The sequence below is a fragment of the Sceloporus occidentalis genome, unplaced genomic scaffold (assembly GCF_023333645.1).
Source record: "Sceloporus occidentalis isolate IW3139 unplaced genomic scaffold, rSceOcc1.0.p SCAF_109, whole genome shotgun sequence".
NCBI lineage: Eukaryota > Metazoa > Chordata > Lepidosauria > Squamata > Phrynosomatidae > Sceloporus > Sceloporus occidentalis.
The window spans coordinates 2,232,458-2,256,996 of record NW_028317089.1 but is presented as its reverse complement, the minus strand read 5'-3'; the positions used below and the strand labels follow the sequence as shown (position 1 = coordinate 2,256,996).

Here is a 24,539-nt window from a genome sequence, read left to right as displayed (position 1 = left end):
GTTTTGCAGATAATAATTTTAATTTTCAGTTGGGTCATTATTGGTGCCATTCAATTACCAGAGACCATTAAAATGTGCTTCCTATTTAAGATACATTTTCACTCCATTAGCGATGATGAGGAAATTAAAAATAAAATGTATTTATGCTTAATATATGCTGGGAATGCCTTAATGATTCCTTGGTTTCTAGCGTAATGAGGCATTAGAAAACCCTACAGTTGTTCTAATAAGTAAATAAGAACAAGTAAATTATGAAATTCTATCAAATAATTATTTGGGCAAATATACGTAGCTAGTGAAGAGAGCCAATCCACCCAATGGGGTACTAAAAAAATAATGACCGCTATTTTGGGTAGGTTACGGGCAGAAAATGTACAGGGCAGAAAGCGTGAAGGGTAAGATGTGGACGAGGAACACGTGAGAGTGGTCCACTCAAGGTGAAGCCTCTCCCATCATGACTCGAATAGAGAAGTAGACAAGCTGAACATAGAGAAACAGAAGAAAGATACTTGTATGGAAGACCACAAGGACCAACATTCTTAAGAAGAAGAAGAGCTTGAGGTAGTTAAAAACCTGCTTGCACTCCTCAACTTTTGTCGAACTTGGCTGAGTGGAGCATGGGGCTCAAGCCAACTCTGGCATGCCCAGCTATACCTTTTTAAGCTGCCATATGGACATACCAAATTAACTTGAACGATGACAAATAACTTCAGCATATGGCAACAAAGATATTTATTGCATGTCCCAGTCTTCATCTAAATTAACAACCAATGCAACCTCTGATATCATTTTCCCATTTGTAAACCGCTGGACACGACACATCATGAAACCTTAACATCTGAAAGCTTTGACCTATTACAATATCTGTCAGCGTAATTATATTTTGTTGACAGATTGAAGTAGAGGGACAGACAAAATAGACGGTGTCGTGTTTCTATCAACAAATTGCCATTACACGCAAGGAATGTTGATGTTACCGTTGGCGCCCCGTTCCGACCTGATGAATGTAAACAGAGCAACACACGGGAAACCAGCAGTTTTCGTTATTTTTGCTTTGTCTTTTCTGTCTTTTCATGGAGTCAAAATTTGGGGGTCAACATTTATTATAATTGACTTCAGGAACTGGATTTTAAACTAAGCAATGTAGACCATGTGGCCTCAGGGTACAACAGGGTAACCAGCGGAAAATGTAACATTTTTAACCATACCGAGCTGGTGAGACATATTTTTTTGGCATTGGACCACCATAATTTTTTACCCTGGGTCCAGGCTGATTTTCACTGCCACCCTGAATGAATGAGCTGCATATACTTTAACCCTTTATACTCTTGCCATCCTAGAGGTAATCTTCACTTTGTAATGTTTCGGCCGTAACACTGACACTCTATTTAGTCTCTCTAATTAAACAGAAAGCCAGCGAAAGAGGAGAAGCAGTAAAACCTGGAGGTCCTTGCATCTTCACAACTCATGATGTTGTATATTCGCTAAACTCATTGCAATGAGTTGAGAAGAAACATTTAATCTACTGAAATGCATTATGAAGGGCAAAACCTGTTGAGGTTCTTCTACAAAAAGAGTCAAGGTAGCCTTGTAGAACACATTGATTAGATGTTTTATCTTGTGTCACCTCACTGTTTAGTCAATAAATCTTAATGTTTTTCTCCCACATTATCAACTTTGTTGCCAATTAAGAATTCAAGACCTCATATAACAAACACCATGGACAGTATGTTACGGAGGTCAATGAGATCACAGAATATAAGAATTCAAGAAAACCTTCTAATATACAAGTCTCTAAATTCTCTAGAAAGGGTGGAAATGAAGAATGTGAATGAGATTAGGCAAGAAGTCTGAATGTACTGATGACCTCTCATCCTTACTGGATCCTTGATCGGAGCAGTGAAGCATCAAGTTTTTGCATATAATAGTTTTTTTTTTTTCTTTTTAATTAACTTCTCAAACAAAACCAGCCGGATAAAGGGATAATCAATTGGGACATCAGCTGTCCATTCAGTTTCTTGGTTGAACAGACTTGGTAACTCTCTATTTTTTTTTTTGTAAGAAGCAAAGCCTATTTTTGAGAGAATATTTAGGATGAGAAAAAGAACAAAAGACGTATGTGGAGATCGTGCCTGGGCATTTGTTGCTCGGAGAAACACAAATTAGAATGGATTAAAGTTAATCTGCCTGTTGAATAATAACAAAAGCAGATGAACAGAAGCTGATCTAATAGTCAGGTACTAATAGCACCGGAATTAGCTCTTTTTTTAGTTAAAGCGGAAGATCAGTTGGAGAAGCAGGAAATGTGTGCATATAATCCTCCTTAAGTGTTTTAGTCAACAATGCCTTGTTCCAAGAGGAAAAGCAGAAAAAAAACATAATTTAGCTACTGCAGCAAAGAACCGGCTGTAATATATAACATCAGAGACTTCAACATATTGTTGGAATCTACCTACAAAGTACAGGAGGGGAGTTTATTCCAAAAAGAGGATACATTTTAGAACAAAAAGTAATCTAATCTAAAACCAGAGGGTTCGATGTAGGCATCTCTCTCCCCCCTCTCTCTCCCCCCCTCTCCTCTCTCTTCCCCATCTCTCTCTCTCCTCTCTCTTCCTCCCCTCTCTCTCTCCTTTCTTTCCCCTCTCTCTCTTTCTCTCTCTCCCCTCTCCACCCCTCTCTCTCTTTCTCCTCTCTCTTCCCCCCTCTCTCTTCCCCCCTCTCTCTTCCTCTCTCTCCTCATCTCTCCCCCCTCTCTCTCTCTCCCCTCCCTCTCGCCCCTCTCTCTCTCTCTATATATATGACTTTCCTGAATCTAAGACAAGACCAAGGACTGGTTAAGGCTTGAGTCTTTAAAGCAGCTAAAATGGGCTACTAGTTGGGCCGAATGGGGCCGATCTGCCAACAGATTTTCTATGTTTCTATGTATAAACCTTTGCGTTTGAAGCTTAAGTACGCTCTGGCGTTGTACATCTAAGATGATTTCATAGGACCACACAGCGGGTGAAATGACGGAGATTTATTGGCTGTGTGTATCTGGCATGCGTAATAAACGAATGATGGACTCTAAGCGTCTCTAAGTGAGTTTCAGTTTTCCGTTGGTTTTTATTGATCCACAGCGGTAATGCCTATGCACTCGCATCATTTTAGGAATCCATCATCAAGACAAATATACCCTGTCAATGACAAATAAATTATCTTCATATGGAGTTATACCTAAATATAAGTCAATACATTAAGGCTAAAAACACATTATTAAGAAGTTTATAATTTCTCCCATCTTGCTGATGATGACATCATTTGGAGGAATAAGCAATATGATGTGTTAATATCATATTTATAGTGTGGAGGTATGGAGATCATTATCATTTTTTGGTATGAAAGACTAAGATTTTATAATTAGATTTTTTTTTTGTTTTTATATTTTTTATTAATATTTTTTTAAATAAAAATTGTTTTGTTTATAATAGATAACAGCATTTTTTATCAGCATTTGGTATTTCTAGTGAGGATTCCCATAACACAAATTATTTCAGTTTAATGATATTTGATAAGTTTAATTTAGTGACAGTTTAGGAAAAAGCTTGCCCAATATATTTTCCTAATTTTTCCTCGGAAGTCATGTATTTTTTCATTTAATATTTAAAGGTTTTTTCTGGTGGATCTTTGGAGCTATTTCTACTAGTCCAGAAAAACATATACAGATAATTTGAGAATAAAGTAGAAATCCCGTAATTGGTTTCCCCAGGGTATGTGTGTGTGTCGAGAGCAAACAAACACATCATTATACATAAAATATTTAACATCATAATATAAATAGATCAATTTGATCAATCATTAACTTCAAATACATTTTTGGCAGCCTCTGCCGTCCACGGGGTTTACAAAATGTACAGAAATATTTAAAATTTAAATAGCCCTTAAGCTACCTGCAGCACCGTTAGTATATAAGTATATAACCCATGCGTCCAACGTTATAAAATAAAATATTTAATGGTGAAAAAAGGGTTTTTACCAAATAAAATGGAATAAATGCCTATTTTTTTTTTTTACTTTAGGAAAAAAACAGGGTCTATAGGCTTAATGCAAAAATGGAACGTTTTATTTGCAGGGATCTGAAACTAAAATAAATAAATAAAATCGGTAAGACGCCTTGCAGTTTAATCGTCCACCTTAACATCCAGGCTTCTCTTTCTGTAGAATCTGAAGGAATTCGTTCATTCAGTTTACATATTTTTTAATGGAAGCTTATTTTTTTTGTTTTGTTTTTTTTTTTGTTTGGAGACAATTCTTCTAAAGAGTCAGATAATGAAGAAAAAAATGTCTAGCCGCTGATGGAAATTGCTAGATCAGATACAAAGAATATGGCTGGAGCAGAGATTTCATTTCCACCGGAGTCTTCGTATTATGTACGGGAATGCAATGTATTGATGACGCGTTTCGCCGTAGCGCGGTATAGTTTTTAACGGCCCGGATCGCACGTGCCCATCTGGTCCCGTGAGTTCCTGTGGGACCATTCCAGCGTTTTATGATGTCAATGAGATTTTGTTGGTCTTGGACTCAGCTGTCGAGCCGTTGTGTGAAAAAGTTACGCAATAATTAAAACGCAGCTGAGGGACAGATTAAGTCAATACCTCGCCAGTTATATTTCAGCCGTATTTGCCTGTATGGGTCTCCTGATAGCGTGTTCTTACGGAATGTGATTAGAATAAAATTGCTTGATTTGTTAAACAGCCGAAGATGACAATGAACATCTGTTTCCATTGCCTAGATTAAACCCCCTGTTCTATTCCTGTTTCTTCGTACAGAGCGGCGCAGAAGCTCAACTTGTCTTCGAAGCGCAAGAAGTATCACCCGCCTCTGCCTCGTTCCAGAGAATATTTGACGTACTCGACAAATTTTAGCGGGATCCTTCAGTTATGCCCTCCCCCGACACCTCCGTGTTTAATGAGAGCTGTATCAAAGATCAAGGACAATCCAGGAATGGGAAAGGTAAGATGTAAAAAAAATTTTTTGACCCCTATGTTCGTAAGGGGTCAAATCCAGATATAATATCCACGTATAATATGTGCTCGTTTTATATGCACACAAAATGTCATATCCAAAGGAATTTACGTGTCCTAAGATAATGAAGATATTTTAGTATTTTATATATAATTTTATTTCCAGAACATCAAAGATGGAACTCGCAATACTTTGGGTCATATAACGTATACATCTAATGTCTTTCTTTTTAAAGTGATGATGTCATTTTCAAAATATATATATATATATATATAATCCTCCAATGAGAGCTGACATCAGGGGTACGGTATAGCAGTTTGGGGAGGGGACCGTAGGGTGTGTAGATGTACCTCCAGATCCCTACCTTGACTACAGAAGTATTGTGTTCAAGGTACGGGCATGGGGGATGGGGTAAAGCTATACTTCCCTACCTCCTTGAAGAGCGGTGGGCTCTTTTTAACATAGAGGGCACCTTGGAGTAAGTAAAGTGATAGGGTCAAGGTCTGGTTGACTTGAGATGGTAGCCCTACCACCCATCCATTGCAATGGGAAAAATAGATAGAAAACAAAGATGTATCCATCCAGATTCATCAACTGCTACTGTTGATCGACACATCTCCCGCCATCTTACTTGGGGCAATTTTGTAATTGACATTGTGTCCAATCGAAAACAAATGTGATACAACGTTGTGTGTGCCTTCTGAGATTTTCTTGTAAGGACTGCAAAATCCACCCGCCGTTGATAAATATAATTGGGCAAACGACCTACCCCGTGTATTCATATGTTGGAAACATCAAACAGTTCCATCCGCTTACATAAACATACCCTTTAAAAGCAATGAGGCAATGCGGCGTGCTTCTTTTAACTGAGTTTTTTCCCCCCCTGTGGTCTCTCTGGATGTTATTAAATTTAATGTTGGAACGGTACAAATGATATCTGAAAGCAGTTTTATGATGACACTGGAAAGAAGTTGGATTACGCTCAATCTCTGACATTAATGTGCTACTTAGAGTAATTTATCATCCGGTGGCATTAAAAAGACATCCTTTCATCGAGAACGCTGAAGAGCGTCTTAATTTTCTATTTCCTGACTACAGCGCAGGCTGACAAATTTTTCTGTCAAATGTGTCCCCCCCCCATTCTTAAAGAGGGTCTATCTGAGCCGCACATTGAAGCAGGTCATAAGTGCCGTCATTAGCGAGGATCGGTGACAGTTTCTTTGTATCGTAAAGAAGTAAATAAAAATCATATATGTTTATGGTAGAGCATCAGAACACTAAGGGGATCTAAATAAATAATAAAAAAGGGGTTTATTGGGCAAAATCTGGTTAACTGTTTGAGTTCCTGTTTTTTTTTTTTATAGCAAGGTATTCGAATTCCTATCTAAATATCGTCGATGTGCTGGCTTTCCTCTTATGAGAGTTCCTTATAGAATTCCAGTACGTTTGGGAATTAAAAAGGTTTCCAAGGGCCCTCTGGACCAAACAGGGGTAGACATAACGCTCGTTAGAGACACTGATCATGGACATGTCATTATTGGGATTTTATCAGTTAATTTCAGAACCGGACTTGCAATAATTGGGGGCGCTTGTTTGCTGATTATTTATTATTTTTGCTTAATCATGTGTGTTTAGGGTCTCAATTTTAAAATCATTCAGTGATTTTGGGCATTTAATTTCACAGATGTCCTTGTGTCCTACAGCAAGAGAAAATCAGGCAGAGTAAAGTTCTCATCTACCATCAAATCCTACGTTTTTATGGGCTCTATTCATTAAAGGTGCTGTTCCACATAGTCGGTTTTTCCCTAAATTCCTAGATTCTCATATTAATATGTACAAATGTTGCATGCATCTTAATTTCAGCGGCGTCTCGGAATCCTGTCTGTCTTCACGGTTGAGCCTGGCCCACCTCTCACGTCACAGAGAGGGCTCTTCTAATCGCTCTCATCGCACCTATTAGTCACTCCCCATCACTTTGTCAATGTGGATCTGTAAAGCTTTGCTGTTTCAAATGCATGAGCATGAACCGGTAGGTGGGCGTGGCTGTAGGTGACCGGGCTGCTGTGATGTAATAGGTAGGGGAGGGCTTTGAAGGAGTGACAGGATTCTGTTTCTAGGCAGCTGGGGTAACTCAATAAACTTTTAAACAGTTTTTTAAAAAATTGGGAGCATTAAAGCGAAAAACAAAATGAACAAATAGCTTTCTTTTACTTCTCTCTATATGATGTAGGAGTATCTGAGGATAGTTTTAGAAATCCCACAGCTCCTTTAAAAAAATGGCAGTCATTCATCCTAGGCTGACATTGAAAATGTTCGAGCGAAACCCCCATATTGCTTGAACGGCAGCCACTTTTACCTGCGTTCTCTCTTTAGTAAATAACATTTGCCAGCTGCGGGTCATGGAAGCAAGTAAACAACTTGTACAAAACATCCTCCATAAACCAATTTTGCAAGGGTTATGCATATCTGTCAGTTTCAATTAAATGCGGAGGAACGTATTGGCAGCGCGCGATCTCTTCCGTAATTAGATTCACGCCGCAACCGAAGGAACTGCAACTTTCATAGGGGAATGGCTCGTATAATTGCAGAGCGAAACACTAGCTCTTAAAACGGTAGAAATGAAACATCGCTATAAAACGGAGCACAGATATGAGCTCACGTTAGAAAAATGGCATCATGTCGCTGATTGGATTCTGGAATTAAAGGAATGGCGACATTTGGGAATAGAAAGAGTTTTATAGCGTTTTTTCTTGGTTTTTTTTTTTAGCTTTGAACGCGACGCTGGTTGCAATGATAAAGAGAAATTGAGCTTTCTTTATAATTTTTCACCGGTTTCTAAATTTTTTGGGGGGTACAGGGGAGCGCGGCTGCAGTTTGCATCTCATTAAGTGTAACACAGGCCTAAACATAAATTAAAACTAAGCTGTGATTAGATCTTTGGTGAGGCTGTTGGGGGGGATTGGATGGTCCCTTTAAGCTTCATAGGTTTAGGCATTTTCAAGTCGATTATTTATTATTATTACCTTTTATTTATGAAGCTCCAACAACATATGCAGCACTGTACAATTTAATTGGGGACGTTATCACATACATATCAAATATACATGAATGTATCCTTATGGTACTTTATACAAAGTTCCGGGCAGGAATGTTGGGGCTTATGAGGGCCTCACTCGTGAGCTTACAATCTAAAGTCTTATTATATCCCATCAATGTTTTAGGACTTCATTTCTGGGTTGGGGAGTGTGGTAAGAGGCGGGAAAGGGTGGATCCATCCTCTCAAGTGGGCAGGTCAGGAGGCGGGCTCAGTCGTCCGCCTTACCGCAATATCCGCCGCGTGAGATGAAAAATAAAATAAATAAATAAAAATTATATATATATATATATATATATATATATATATATATGTGTGTGTGTGTGTGAGTGTTTGTGTAAAATGTAGGCTTAGTAGTTTTCGTATGTCCTTGAATAATTGTTCCTGTCACTGAAATGGTTAAATTCCGTGTTGAAGCGGCATTGTGCTGCAGGCTCTTGCAGGGCTTAAATAGTTAAAAACGCACAAAAGACCCGATGTTTTTCTTCCCCCTGAAAGCTCTCGTTAGTTTAATGTAGGTGACCTTGGCGCATTCAATTTTCCTATTCCAAGGTGCATTATGTGGTGAGATTTTAGCGCTGGAGAGACGCTCCGAAGGACGTTACAGAAATGTACACAATCCCTTTATAGCTGGGGGTGGATTTGGTTGGGGCGAGAGGAAGGCTTCTGATACGTTTGATGAGTAAGGTCAGGATCAATAGAGAATTCTTTCTGTGTCGTTGCTGGATGCAGTAATCTAATAACGGCCGTAAGAGTGATGAAAGGGGAGTACATACATGCATTTATCTCGAGTCAGTTAGCATTATTTAGACCTGAGTGCTGCAATTATACATAATACATATTGGAAAAAGAGTCTCTGGAATACTTGAGTTCATACAGCCGCGGGAACGATTCTGCGCGGTGACATTTGTGGGGCGGCTCAATTCGCATTCTGCGAGCGAACCCAGTAAACGACTCTAATGGAAGTCATAAGACTCAAAGCTCTTGGGGTATTGTGAATCTTTCATTTACACCAGGACAGGATCCTTTATAGTAAATATACAGTTCATGAGGTTGTTTTATTCCTATTAGGGCTGTCATGGTATGAGCTGCAGTTTCCCGGGGTGCCGGGCTTTTTCTTCCTAGTGGTGTCAGCCTTCAGACCACTTTGCCACGGGCAGATAGCCCTATGGGCACCAACATCGCGGTACTCTTCTTCCATCCCCTGATGTCCCTCCTTTCTAGGAGCTCAGAATCTTTGGTTCATATGGGTTAATCAGAGTGTTCTACAGCCCTTCTTGTTACAATAGCTTGTAGAAAGCATAGAAAGGATTCAACTTAGCCGGCCTACTTAAACAACATGCCGCCTCTGGATTTTGACAGTTTTTTTGGGGGGTTGGGTATGAATTCCAAGTTAATTAAAAAAGTACGGGAAAGTAGCGGACCCTCTGGCCCTATTTCGGAGAAGCCCGAGGGAAAACGACTCACCTCCCACCCATTCTAGTGATGAGCTCTGGACTATAATTGAGTGATGGTTTCTGGACAGGGTCTGGTCAGTAGCCAAGTCTTTCTTATATAGTCCTTTGAGAAGCTCAGCAGGACATATTGTATCCTTTTATGTTCGGGTACAATGTTCTAGAACCCTTAAGGGTATTACCGATGCGTTGGGAATCATAGGTTAGTAAGATGTGTGATTTTACTGTAAATTTACGCGCATGATGTCTCGGCTGCTTTTGAGGATATTATTTAGATGCTTTGGAGCATTGGTGCCGCTAAGTGGGTTTTGATGGCAGATTGTCTGCTCGAGCAACGGTATATGTCCCAAGGAACCCATAACACAAAGCCATTCTAAAAATGAAGCTGTCACGGAATAACCATTGTACTAAAGGTTTTTTTCCCATTGTATATCTCACTATCTTCCTAAAGGTCTCTTTGTTAACAAAGAGGTTGAAATACATTTAATTAGTCATTTTGAATATATTATTTGAACACATTTGTAGCTGTAATATTTCATGTATATATAAAAAAAAGCTCCCTTAGACGCTGAAGGGAAAGCCAGATGAGATTCATGCAGCTTTTATAGACGGCCGGCCTTGAATCTGTCACCAACAATGCGCATTCACTTTTGAAACAGCTATTTCATTTATTTTAAGGTTCACTTAATTTCTGGAACTGTCTTTTCACATCCATCTCCCTACCACAGCGGCGAACAGGAGGCAGCGTATATGTTTTATAATGTACAGGCGTGATCCGGGGGGGGGGGGTGCCCTACACAATAAGAGACTTATTAGAAGCTCGGAAAAAAGGGGAAGCTGTCTAAATCATTATTTTCTTTGCCAAGAAAGTAAGAAATGATTTTAGGCTTTCTAAAGTGCATTTTTGCCGGTAATTTCTCATTTTATTATATGGTCCGAAATGACTACGGTGCTAAATTGTAAGCTGGCTCCATGGAAATTTGCCCTTTTGATGTTATTTCTACTGCGACGTTAAAACCTACATATATTCTTGTGCTAAAAAAAAAGGGTTGTAATAAATTAAATCACACATAATAAAGTATATATATAGAACGGGAGATCCTTAAGGATAATATCTTAGAATTTAATGTGATACAATAAGGTATTATTATCATCCGAATAATAATACTAATAAAAATAATTATTGGGTGCTATTAAGCTCATTGCTTGGAGAAGTTTGTTAGAAGTTACTCAGGATACATTTTTTTTTTTACATTTTCTTCTTAGAAAGATATTTTAGGTAACATTTCTTTTTACATGAAGTTCCACATCTGGCCACAAGGGGCTCACATACAAATAGTTGACCAGACTAGATCCTTTATTCACATGCGTTTTACCTACTCCTGCTTTTGGCTGGCTTATACTTTTGTACATTAGATGAAATGATACTTTATTGTTGTGTGTACATGTAGTCTTTGTATGTAACTGTTCTTTCTTAAACCTTATTCATTGATGATTTCACTTAGATACCTGTGAATGACATCATAACTCATGGCAAGGACCAATGTCAAATGTCAGTAATCGGAGACTCCATCAGGCACGATCCTATCTTCTATTCTTTCTGACCCTACTTCTATCCCGCCAAACTCTCAATTGTCCATTCATCATCTCCATAAGTGTGGCCAGCAGGGTAGTCTCTCGAATGTGTGAAAGTATTCTGTTTTTAACACAAAATAGACATTTTTGTAAAAGATTTCACCTTCAGTAACAACTATTAATTAACAAGCATTTGAGAGTCCCACTTACAGTATTAATCAGACTAGAGTTGACCCTAAAAGCATTTCGCCTCCTCACCGTCATTAGAATATCTTGGTCGTTTGGGCTCGTTAATTCTTCCACTAACAACTAAAGGATCCTCGAAGCCGAATTGCACAGTACAGTACCTTCTAGCTTATGGCAAAGAACTCACAATGTAGCATTCCCTAAACTATGGAGGAAATGAGTGTCAGCTCTTACCCCCAGGGACCAGTGGTAATTACAGGAGGACTAGGCTCTTAAAGTGCCATTTCCACTTACCCTGTAACTCCAGGGGCAGCAGGTCGCGGTTTAATCGGTTTACGTTCAGGCAGGTGACACCCGCTCTTTTGTAGGTAAAACTGGGAAGTATTTATTATGGGCTGCTCTGGCTGTTAACAATGATCACACCTAGCTATAGGGCAATGATGTCATAAATCTTTATTTTGTAACAGGTTCAAAAAGACACATGTATCCAAGTTCCAACTTCCAGGATTTCAGAAATATCAAAAACTTTGACAATGTCCTGATTTTAGTGAAAAATACTACGCTTAAAAACCTTTTGTTTCACGACAAGGTAGATCCTGTTCATCTGTTTTAAAATTAAGACTCCATATAATAATATAATAATATATATATATATATATATATATATATATATTCCACCCCTATGAGGTTTATATATATATATAATGCAATAACATAGGGCTTGTTTCAGAGATACATCTATTATTATTATTGTTATTATTATTTATTGTTTTATATAGGGCTATCATATTCCGTAGTGCTCTACACAAGTAATCGTATAGCAATCATCGCAGAGATTGAAATGAAAAAGAATGAGATAAATAACAGTAATACATTTTATTGTATTACTCGACCAATATATCTATTTTATCTATTTTTTTCCCATTGCAGTCTATGCAAGGATTGCTATTCAATTAGTTTTGGTAGATTTATCCATCCCACTGTTTAATGTTAAAAGTGATTTTTGTTTTTTCAATTATTTGGGCATGTACTGCCTTTTTTATGGCAGAATACAGCTAATTAATTAGAGCGCTATTAATGCCGTCTTTGCTTTGTGTGTTTCTGGGTGAGAGTTGAAGTTAACCTACGTGCCAGGCTCCTGTACTTACGTATAGATTTGATCTTAATGAATAATTAACCTAGCTCGTTTATTTCATTTTAGCTGTCATTGATTTAAATTGAAGCCCATTAATTGAGTCTCTGACTATACAATTTTTGGCTGAAAGAAAATAAAGATAGTGCCTTAAATCCCACCATTCCATCCCTACCGAGTCCGTTTGGTTATTTTATACTGAAAACCCCAAAAATGTCATTTTTATAGTATAGTAAATTTATCATATAGATACTGGCAGGGGATATACCTTCAGATCAATACTATTAATCACAAATATAAAAAGCCAATTCATACAAAATAGGCAAATGGGTAATAAGAAAAAAAGAAAAGAAAAAAAAGAGAAAATACATGAAGTTATTAGCGGAATTACATTTGTTATAATTACTTATGGAAATGTATACAAATACATTACGTAGAATAACTCATAATCGCATACTGTTGTTTTTATTTGATTTATTTATTTGAATTTATTTTCTATTTAATACATTTTATTTTACACTAAGGAGAACAAACAAAAAAAAACAGTAGAACATGTACAAATAAAAAAAGGAGCAATGAATTACTTCGAGAAAACAAAATACATGGGATTTTATTGAAATTGCACATTTTGGTTAACCATTTAAGTACCCGTGGGTTTGATGAAACCCTTGGTGAGTTTCCTTAACCTCTGGGCACATGAGGGGTTAAATTTTGCCGCCGTCTCGCTCGCCATCCAGTCTGGTTTTTAAACCCTGTGGCAGTGAAGGGGTTGGCAGAGGTTGCAATTAAAATGTGCATAATAATAACACATTCACGCCCAGGTAATAACCATTAAAGATAATCACTGCTTAGTTTTTCTTTTGTTGGCTTTGTTCTGTTCTCCCCACTTTCCTTTTTTTTTTCCAGTCTCTTTTTTTTTTTTCTCCCCAATGTGTAGCCAAAGGTTAAGCCCCAGGCAAAGATAGAATTAGCACCACAAGAGAATTTATTTATGCAACCGGCCAATCAGGTTCCTGATGTGAGATACAACAGAGCGACTTGGTTGCACTTTATTTTCTTGGCTAGAAACCAACATTTTCATATTTAATGAAGGGATTAAAAAAACAGGACTGTCACTTATTTTTTTACTCCAACTGTACGACAAACGGAATATAGTTTTGTTTTTAAAGGGGAAATTTCATAAGAAAATATTTTTTACAGTAATACCCCCCCAGCACTGTATACAGTAATACCCCCCCAGCACTGTATACAGTAATACCCCCAGCACTGTATACAGTAATACCCCCAGCACTGTATACAATACCCCCCACAGTGCTGTATAAAGAAATACACCCAGCACTGTATACAGCAATAATCCCCCAGTGCTGTATACAGTAATTACCCCCAGTGCTGTATATAGTAATTATCCCCAGTGCTGTATACAGTAATAACCCCCCCAGCACTGTATACAGTAATAACCCCCCAGCGCTGTATACAGTAACGTCGGTGTTGAAAAAAAACCTGCTTCTATCGCATTTTTCTTCCAATAAACTTCCTTTATCTGCAGACCTGGAGGCGGCCATTGCTGTCAGTCATGTGATATTTTGGGTGACTTTCCCGACTCAAACACCACACTGAGCTGATGCTTTTTGGCAGTGTTAATAAGCACAATATTTTAAATGGAGATGACGATCACCCGTGCAAGGAAAATATTTGTCTGCTTCAATGTGAGAAACATTGTGATTCTTTGTGATTTCAGGTAAAGGTGATGGTAAGAATTTGCCCGTCACAAGGATCCCACCATACCTCAGAGTCGATGTCTTTCTTGAAGGTAGACTCCCGGAAGAAGCAAGTGACTCTTTACGATCCATCTTTTTGTGGTCAATCCATTTTAGGCCATAGAAAAGCCGTGGTTGCTGCCCCAAAGATATTTGCGTTTGACTCCGTCTTCCCTCAAGAGGCTTCACAGGTAAGATTCAAAACTTATATTATATATTATTATTATTATTATTATTATTATATATTATATTATATATTATTATTATATATTATATATATATTATTGTTATTATTATATATTATATTATTATTATTATATATATATTATTATTATATAATATTATTATTATTATTATTATTATTATTATTTTATTGGCTTTCATCTTACCTTCACAACTGGAGGTTGGCAACTGGAGACGATTTAAGCGTGTGGAATGTTTCTTTTTACAATCTTACAATCATTCTCAAACATCTTTCGGTTAGAGTTGGAAAAAGTTAATGTTCCATTGTATCTCTGTGTTGAATTCTTCTAAATTCTACTAAGTCAGCAGCCGAGTAGTTTGTTCGTAAATATACCCTTGTGACTTCATTGATTTTGTGGCACACAAGATCAATTTTGTTTTTGAGAAAACAGTCAATTTTGACCAACACTGATCAATTTTCGACGGCAAGGCCCATTTTGCAAATGTCAGCGTTGATTTTAGATGTAGAACTGATTGAATGACTTTTTTGTTTCTGAAATCATTGGGTCCTAAGTGATGCTCCAACCTAGTAATTATATTTTTCCTTGAACCACAAAGACGGAAATGCATAGTTTAATCACTTGATAAAAAAAATGATCAGTTTCAAACACCTCATGAACATTTTACAAGAGCATTTGGCGTATATTCTTGATTTTTTAATACTTAGCACCTGTAGAAATCCTTGAGTGGCAGGTTGTCCATGGCTAAGTCACTATGCACGTGCCAGCTTCTATAAGACGACTTGACTTTAGATCCTGTTGACGTTACAAACTCAACACATGGGACACTTATGGTACCCAAGTTACCCCACTGTTCCCTTAGTTTGGGCAACTCATGAAACTTGCTTAATGTGCTTCAATAGGACCATCCATGGTCTGCGCTATTGACGGCCTTAGATGATTTTCGCCCTTTGCATGAGTTCCTGTCCTGCACTCATGAGATCTAGACATCTGTATCTAGGTGGAATGTTCAGGATCATACATTCTCAACCCTATGCTATGTCCTAACGCTGTGTCAAATATAGCAGCCATATGCCAACGAGTGAGCCCTTGAAACCTTGGGTAATAAGACATACTTTCTGTCCGTGTCTTAGACATGTTGATATCGACATACGTGTATTTTTATTTTGCCGGGTTGGTTCTCGAAACATTCTAGTGAATACCCAAGATGAACCTTTTCTCGTGCCACCTCGACCAACCATTAGTAGGATTGCCAGTTCCGTTCTACAAGCGAGATACTGAAGGGGTTTTCAGTATAGTTTCAATCCATAATCCCTTCTCTTTTAAGTTAATATTCCATAAATTCCACCTTTCGGTACATAATATATTTTGAATCCACTCTTCATTGAATTTCAGGCTGAGGTCTGCTCTGGGACGGTTGCTGAAGTCATCCAGTCAGCAGTGAACGGTGCAGATGGCTGCATATTCTGCTTTGGTCCCGTGAACCTCGGTGAGCTTGTAGATATGTTACAGTTAATGACCGTGTCGGTATGATAATTACACGCTGTACGTTTCCAGTACAGCAAACACAGAGAATATGAATTGATGATAGCTTTTAATTAGCTACGTACCTTGAATGAATATCTCCAGGAAGTATAAGGACGATCCCACAAATCGAAACTTTAACAAAGTCACATCTTAATATTTGTTCACCTTTTTTAAAGATGCTGTTCCACCGACTCATGCCGCAGCAGATACATCATTCCTAGAACTGTCCACATCCCCTGAAATAATTTGTCAATCTTGAGATATTTTGCATCATCCATAAATTTCCAAGGAACGCTTGATTGTCATTTGACCTGAAAACAGGCACTCATAGGTTGTTGCAGGATAAACTGAAAAAGTTTCTTCAAAAATATAAATTATTAAACTTTCAGAGGAAAGTAATAGATCGCATACGGTTTATTTACTTAACATGCTGGAGAGCTCTATCAAGGGTTCGAAGACATGATTGTGAATTAACTAGATGATTTCTTTGAAAGCCAAGCTGAAGTAATGGCCAAAAAATGATTTTTTTTTTTTGACATTTCTTCTTTCTTTTCGAAATTATAATTGCTCCTTATTTGTTCTATAGAAATTCAGTTTAGGGATTTTTCATCATTTTACACGTTTTTTGACTCACAGTTGGAGATTTTGTATGCTAATGAAAGGCAGATTGCTTGTTCAAATTACCCCCATTGTCTTGCACAACAATTGAAATCTAGGATTGCTTTTATTTTAGGCAAAACATACACCATGATTGGCAAAGATGCCTCTACACAAAGCCTCGGCATTATTCCCTGTGCAATCTCCTGGCTTTTCAAGCTAATCAGCGAACGCAAAGAAAAAACCGGAACTCGCTTCTCCATTCGGGTTTCTGCCGTTGAGATCTTTGGTAAAGAGGAAAACCTCAAGGATTTATTAGCTGAAGTAGCCACTGGAAGTCTTCAAGACGGGCAGTCACCGGGAGTGTATCTGAGAGAGGATCCAATATGTGGAACTCAGGTATAATGGAACGTCTCAAATTATTTATTTATAGCTTTTTTTTTTTTTTTTTAACACTCCATGACCTTCTGCTTTTGTATTCTCTTTGTTTTAGTTTTTTTTAAACCCTATAAAAGTCTTCCTTTCAGCATAGATTCCCCTCGACTCTCACGCAGAGATTATTATTATTTTCTTCTTATTGCCCTAGAGGTTTCATTGGTTGAGGAAGAAAAAAACATGCAGCCTTATCCTAATTGGTAACCTCTGTGTTTTTGATGCTAATTAATTTATTTTTTAACGATTTTAGCTCCAAAACCAGAGTGAGCTGAGAGCACCGACCGCAGAAAAGGCAGCTCAGTTCCTTGATGCTGCGATCGCCGCCAGAAGCACAAGTCGACCTGACTGCGAGGAAGAAGATCGACGGAATTCCCATATGCTTTTTACGCTTCATATTTACCAGTATCGGATGGAAAAGAGTGGCAAAGGAGGAAGTAAGTCACCTTTTTTTTAAGTTCTTGGTTGACCAACCATCATTGGAGTCGTGGCCCAACTTTGAGTCCAGCCAACCATAGGTGCCAACTCTACTTACTCTAAACAGGCTTTGTCGGTGGAGTTATGTGGAAAATGGGTGGGGCATGAACAAAAAAAGGGCTAGGCTAACATTCCATTGAATGGGCAGAGTAAAGATGGGAGTGGGTAGTGATCACCTCCCACCCATTTTCTCCTTTGGACCCACCCACATATGCCTAAGCCCCTCCTACAAACAGCTTCTCCTAAAGTGCAAATCCAATCCATATTAAGTCACGCATCGCCGGCATTTTCTCTAACAGATGGACAAACAGAACATGCAGTTTGGATAAATGTATGCAAATCGGGGACATGGGGTAATCAGGTTCCCTGCTCTTAGGAGCTTACAATTTCCTTTCGGTTGCGAATAAAGGTACTTTACACAAAAACAAAGCCAGGTTACGTGGAAGTGAATGAGAATAAAATGGAGTTTCCTACTATTGACGGCGTGCATGTAAATTTCGGGAGAATGATTAGTCTTGAGAGAATAGGAAGTGGAAGGAAGTTGCTGTAGGCTGGAACAATGACAAGGTTGGAGAAGGTTGTTGCAGTATTGAAAAAGTCAAACCTGTAATATCGCTCTTGGGATATAAAACCCTTTGTTGGTAAGTTGGTCCTTAAATCATTAAAATAAATAACGGCAGTGAAGCATTTGAATAATGAATGTATCTTCTGACAATCGTGTGGGAATGGATGTTTAAATGTAAATTAAGTTGCCTACAGGAAGATTGAAGTCAGAAATAGAGGAATCTATACCTTGTCGCTAACAATCAGGTCCTGCCAATTATTTTAGGCAGGAAAATTACAATTTAAAGATACAGTCTCTACAAAAAATACACAGGTTCATAGACATTTAACGAGCGCCTGCCCTCCAAACACGGTGTTTTTAGAGAGTATACATTTTAATTTATGCATCGTGTTGGCCAAATTGCTTCCAAATGTATAAAAAAAAAAAAAAAAAAAAAGGATGTATTTTTTGTGTTCAACGATGCGATACGATGTTGGCGATATATAGCTGCTTGTGTGTCACAGAATGGACGTTCATTGTCAATCCTTCTTCTCTGACAGTGTCTGGAGGTCGAAGCCGTCTTCATCTGATCGACCTAGGAAGCTGCGAAAAAGTCCTGAGCAAAAGCCGCGAGGGAGGAGGAGGACTCTCCCTATCTCTGACCGCTCTGGGGAATGTCATCTTGGCTCTTGTCAATGGAGCAAAACATATACCATATAGGTAGGTCCAGCTTTATGAAATGAATGTTGTCACAATTCTACTTTCATATTGATGGGCTAGTGGCCCTCAAGGGATAGACTCCACGGTTGGTAGGTTTGCCAGTAGAGCTGGTAGCCATTTTTGTCATTGAGTTGGCTGTTGAGTTTTTATATAAGTTTCGTTTAATGAGCAGTTTACAAAACATTGCAACTCAAAGTGAGTTGGTAGAGAAGCCAAATCAACTGGAAACTGATACATATAACTCAATTGAATTGGTCTCAGCACCTCAATTCGTCTTGACCTTTGGGGAGAAGACCCCAGTGACACCATTCGCCACAGCGATCTCTAGTTTTTGTTGGTACATCAGAGCCAGGCTTGATTCCAAACTTTTGGAAATTTGACCGAATTTAACAGACCGAACTGCTGTTATCAACAAAGCTTACATTCTATTGTCAAGGTTCTTCATGCTCATGTTTTACACTAAACCCTTCCCAGTGCACCACCAGCTTGAATTTTAGCAGCAGTGCTATAATAATGGTGGTTACATATCGAGTGAGGAAGGGTTCAAAAATAATTTTGGTCACTGTATGACAGTAAAAATATAGACATCTCTGCTTACTTGAGGTTTCACCCCAGCGCGGACCAAGCGCTAAGGAAAAATAGCCGAATAATAAAGTGAGGATAAAAATATGCTAAACAGATATACTACCCATCAATATTATGATTAACAGGGTCTAATTGCTTCGTTCCCTGAATTGTTTGCAAATTCCGATGTCAATTTTGGGAATAATTAATCCCTTTGATGCCTTAGGGGTTTTAAACAAGTTTCCTTGCAGTGGAAAGCAGGCTGGCCAGGTTAAATTACAGGGACTTGTCATTTATAGTACGGCAAACAGCTGGCATTTCATAAAGAAATCCCACTACGTGCTTGTTGGTTGTGCTCTTACAATACCGAAATAACAATGAGGAATGTCTTTTTTGTTTTTTAAGCGCTGCAAGTGCCCGGTGTAGATTTTAATTCTAATTTCCTCTTGCTATACAGGGATAGCAAATTAACTATGCTCTTGCAAGAATCTTTGGGGAATATCAACTGCCGGACGACGATGATTGCTCACATCTCGGATTCTCCGGCAAATTATCCAGAAACGCTCACCACAGTCCAGCTTGCCTCTAGAATTCACAGAATGAGAAAGAAGAAATCGAGGGTTAGTTTAATTCTCTTCATTCATAAATTGTTCTTGGAAAGCATGCCTCTTCTGCGGTAGGATAACCATTGTCTATTCTTTCGCACCTGCGTTAATTTTGTAGTTAATTTCGTGTTTTATGCATTACACAAATATCCGACTTTTTTTTTGTTGTTGCCCTAAAATCTATTAGGAGGATTTAGTTTAATGTTTTTTTTTGTTCTGGTTAAAAAACAAAGAAATAGGTTGTATCTTTGAAAGGGTTAAAGTAGATGTTTGGAGAATACTGCCCAAAAAGGTTTTAACGTCAGTTTTCATTGGCTGTAAATTAAAGAAACCCCTTAGAACATAACACAGTTTTTTTTTATGTCTCCTTGAAAAGGGCTGTGTGTGCGACAGAGAAGCCCGCAGCTGTTGTGTGATTGACGCTCTGTTTTCTTTTTATTTCATCTTCAGTATGCATCCAGCTCGTCTGGTGGAGAAAGCTCTTGTGAAGAAGGTCGGGTCCGGAGACCACCCCACATAAGGCCCTTTCATCCGAGAACGGTAGCACTTGACCCTGATTTTCCGGCTCTGGGGATGCATAGTGATCCTGATTATTCATCCAGCAGCGAACAGTCCTGTGATACAGTTATCTATGTTGGCCCTAATGGTGCTGCGTTATCTGATCGAGACCTAACAGATAACGAAGGACCTCCAGAGTTTGTTCCCATAATTCCATCGCTCCTCAAGAAAAGAAGCAAAGACAATTTATCAAGTATCAGGAGCTCGGATAACGATCACTTCAAGTGCAACACTTTTGCTGAGTTGCAGGAGCGGTTAGAGTGCATCGATGGGAGCGAGGAACCTGTTAGATTTCCAAGCGAGGGTCCAGTCTCTGGAACACCTAGCGGTAGAACCATTAGCTGTGATGAAAATGGACATTTTAAGCAGCAAAATATGCCACATTCTGGAGCTAGCAAATGGACTGCTTTGCAGGAAATTGCATCTCCCAAAAAGGGACAGCACATTGATACAACAGCTTCTTTACAGCAAAATAGTTCAGGTTCTGAAACAAGTGCACCTCAGCCCAAGTTTGAGCACTCTCAACAACATGCCAAAGATGAAAACATAAAGTTGGAATGCAACTCGGACAAAGATCAACTGACAATCATGGAATTGCATAAATCTGTTGGTCCAAGCGCTTTTGTATCAAAGGAACAACCAAAATTAGTTATGGAACCTTCAGAGAAGGGGAAAAGTCTTCAGACAAGAAAGCATCTCCCCAGCCCTGCTCCACCTCCTCCAGAACTGAGCTCTCAAACTTGCTCCTCACCAAGCGGCAGTAATGGGGTGAGGACGCCTCCTGTTGGAATGAGTAAACTGAAGAGCCAAGATAAGCACAATTTAATAGACAGCACATCTCCTGCTTGCAGTAGCACTCCTAAACAGCCGGGTCCAGTAGAAGTTCATAGGTTTTGCTCAGCAGTCAAGGGCAAGCATTTTGACCGTGATATATTAACTACCACTGTAACTTTGCAAAAACCTGTTGAGCTAAATGGAGAAGATGAACTTGTATTCACCGTTGTAGAAGAATTGTCCATTGGTGGCATGGTTGAAAGAAGAAGACCCTCCAGTATCATTAGCTTTAACAGTGACTGCTCTTTACAAGCCCTTGCTTCTGGCTCTAGACCAGTTAGTATTATAAGCAGTATTAATGATGAATTTGATGCATACACTTCTCAGGTGACTGCTGCTGGAGTGAATATCGATATTGTCTTTCCCCTTTCTGAGGATCAGTGCACGGTCAGCAGCAGACGTTCATCAGTCAGTTCTTGGCTTAGCGAAGTGAGTATATGTACAATAAAAAGTGATGGAGCCCAAACGTATGAGACATATATCCCATACACACCTCATAAGCGCAATGAGGTTGTAGAGTGTCTGAACCTTGACCCGGAAAACACAACCGATCAGATGCGTAAGAGCCTCAAAAGCTCTCTTAATGACAGTGGGTTCTGCTTTTCTGAAATGGAGAGTGATAGTGCCAGTTCTAGTCCCCTGTTTTCCAAGAATGAGAAAAGCCTAAAATCCTCAGACCTAACCAAAGCATGTTCAGCTGCTTATCCTGCAACTAACCAGCCTAAAGCTTCTAGCACCCGGGGTACTTTGTCAGGAGAGACCTTTCATTCAAGTCTTCCTCGAAAAAATAAATCTACCTCAGCACATACTAACGCATCGTGTAGCAAAGAAAGCGTGTTTGAAGATCCGTGGTTGGTAAGAATGGATACTGAAAATCAGCCAGTGTTTACAAAATCTTCCATTTTGGCCACAGACAATCAGCTGAGACAGAACTCAAATCTTGCACAAACTTGTAGCTGGGCTCGCAAAGCCATGAATTCACAAACCATGCTGGCATGTTCTCAACGAGTGGTAGACGGGTGTGAGGTGGACGATAAGCCACCTTCAAAGAAGACTGAAGCCCTGACAAAAGTGCCGCAGCTCAAAAGGGGTGCCACAACCCTGGGAGTTGTAACAAACTATAGTTCTCAAGCATCCACCATGAATAAGGGTTCGTCGGATGTTGTATTTTCTGATGGAAGTCTTAAATCGTTGGGTGCTAAGAAGGTAGTTACTCAAAAAGCAAGCATGTTGCCACGACCTGGTGGAGTAACACCTCCTGCCCCTCCTGAGAGAAAGTCAAGCCTAGACCAGAAAAATATCCCCCTACATGCAGATAGCCTCAGCAAACTAGAAGGGTTGGCAAGTAATCGGTCATACTCAGAAGAAGACTCGGAAATACAATTTAGCAGCAAGTCATACCTCAAAGGTGATTATTCTTTGCCTAAAGCGGCTTCAAGCTTGAAGGCTAAGTCAAACAAAACAGAATCTGTCCATCGGTATGGGAGTCACGTGTCTCTTGAAAGATGTGATAGTTTAACATCTGTAGGTCCAAGAGCAAGTGGAACCCGTGATAACAGTAGTTCAAGTATTAACAAAGCAGGGAGAACGGTACCAAAACTCGGAGTTCCACCAGCGTCTTCTGCAGGCACCTCACAGCCTTCATGTACCACGCCTGTGAAGATGAATCAGGCCAAAAGTTCTCTTTCTCAGAAAACATCGACAAATATGAACAAAAACCGTGGTCTCTCGACAAATGGTTCAAAGTCACTCAGTTCTTCAGTAAAGTCGCTAAATCAAACAAACTGCAAAAATTCTGGTATTCCACCAAGTGGAAGAGTGGCTTCTCGAACTGTGCAGGCCACTAACAGCAAGCCAGCCAGAGGAACGATTATGGGCACTAAGCAAGCTTTGAGGGCAGCCAATAACCGGGTCAATGAATTAGCCTCTGGAAGCTCCGGTAAAATGGGTCATTTAAGAGGATCAGCCGACTCAGACAGTGGGAATGATAGTGGCATTAACCTGGGTGATGAAAAGCCACAAACCCCTATGCTACCATCACCTTACAGCAAAATAACAGCACCAAGACGACCTCAAAGATACAGCAGTGGGCACGGCAGTGATAACAGCAGTGTTCTAAGTGGAGAGTTGCCACCGGCAATGGGAAGGACGGCTCTGTTCTATCACAGCGGTGGAAGCAGTGGATATGAGAGTATGATTCGTGACAGTGAAGCCACGGGAAGTGCCTCTTCTGCTCATGACTCCATGAGCGAAAGTGGAATGTCTTCATCTGGCCGTATGAGAAGTTTGAAATCCCCCAAGAAAAGAGGTAAGAGAAACAATCATGGTATCCCTTTGACAGTATTTACACCAAATAATTCTGTAACATTTCTTTATTACTGATGCATAGTATATGTTCCTTTGAAAATTGATAAGATTTTAGTTTATTTTAAGGAACTCAATGGAAAGGGTGAATTGCCGTAAATATTAGGTGTTTTAAATATTTGAGCTGAGACGGAAGCAACCTAATCGGATACCTAGAAGCTCTGTAAAATATGTAACTTTAAAACCTATATAAAAAAAGGCCTTCTATGGTACAGGTCCTTTGATATGGTCATCGACTGCACTTTATTTACTTACGTGAACGTTTGTAAGGACATTGGACCTACCTGTTCAGACTTGCATGACTTATTACAGGTCTTCAGAGACGAAGGCTCATACCTGCTCCTCTGCCCGAGACTTCGACGACGGGAAGGAAGGCAAATGTTACCGGCCAATGGGTCGACTTGCCTCCCTTACCCGGCACTTTAAAAGAGCCATTTGAAATAAAGGTCTATGAGATTGATGATGTAGAAAGACTTCAGCGACGCAGGCAAGAAGAAACAGAGGTGAGCATTTATCTTCTAGAGGAACTAGTTCTGTGTCTATCTGTTGAGAAGCAATGATTGCCGTGATCAATGGGATCCAAATCCCCAAATCTTAGGAGCTATTGTTCATTCATGATTGGAGATCTGGAGGTTGTTAACTAATCATGTTCTAATGCAAGAAGAATCTTTGTTTAGCAAACACAGTGTATTTTAGACTTCCAAGGCACTTTGGAAATGGATTGCAATTAAAATGTCATAAGCACTAATTTTATAATTCATATGTCGGTGTGTGCATTCCAAGGAGAAGAAAATATAATAGCTTTCTGCAATTAATAGTCTTTAACATGCGCAAAGAATACCAATGAACATATTATAGGAAGTCTTTCTTTTTTAAACCTAGCTAAGTAAAAGTTTATAGCTATCTGCATGTGCT

General features: G+C 39.1%; 1 protein-coding gene across 1 annotated transcript in view; it reads left to right on the top strand.

The window, feature by feature from the left end:
- Window positions 1-24,539, top strand: part of LOC149283191 (kinesin-like protein KIF26A) — a 73,176-nt gene that overhangs the window by 46,991 nt on the left and 1,646 nt on the right. Inside the window, exons 7-15 of the mRNA XM_089497846.1 lie at window positions 4,806-4,989; window positions 14,181-14,390; window positions 15,798-15,891; window positions 16,663-16,925; window positions 17,212-17,395; window positions 18,540-18,699; window positions 19,721-19,883; window positions 20,319-23,568; window positions 23,937-24,127. Of these exons, the coding sequence (XP_089353972.1) occupies window positions 4,806-4,989; window positions 14,181-14,390; window positions 15,798-15,891; window positions 16,663-16,925; window positions 17,212-17,395; window positions 18,540-18,699; window positions 19,721-19,883; window positions 20,319-23,568; window positions 23,937-24,127 (4,699 nt within the window). The remainder of the gene's footprint in view (window positions 1-4,805; window positions 4,990-14,180; window positions 14,391-15,797; window positions 15,892-16,662; window positions 16,926-17,211; window positions 17,396-18,539; window positions 18,700-19,720; window positions 19,884-20,318; window positions 23,569-23,936; window positions 24,128-24,539) is intronic.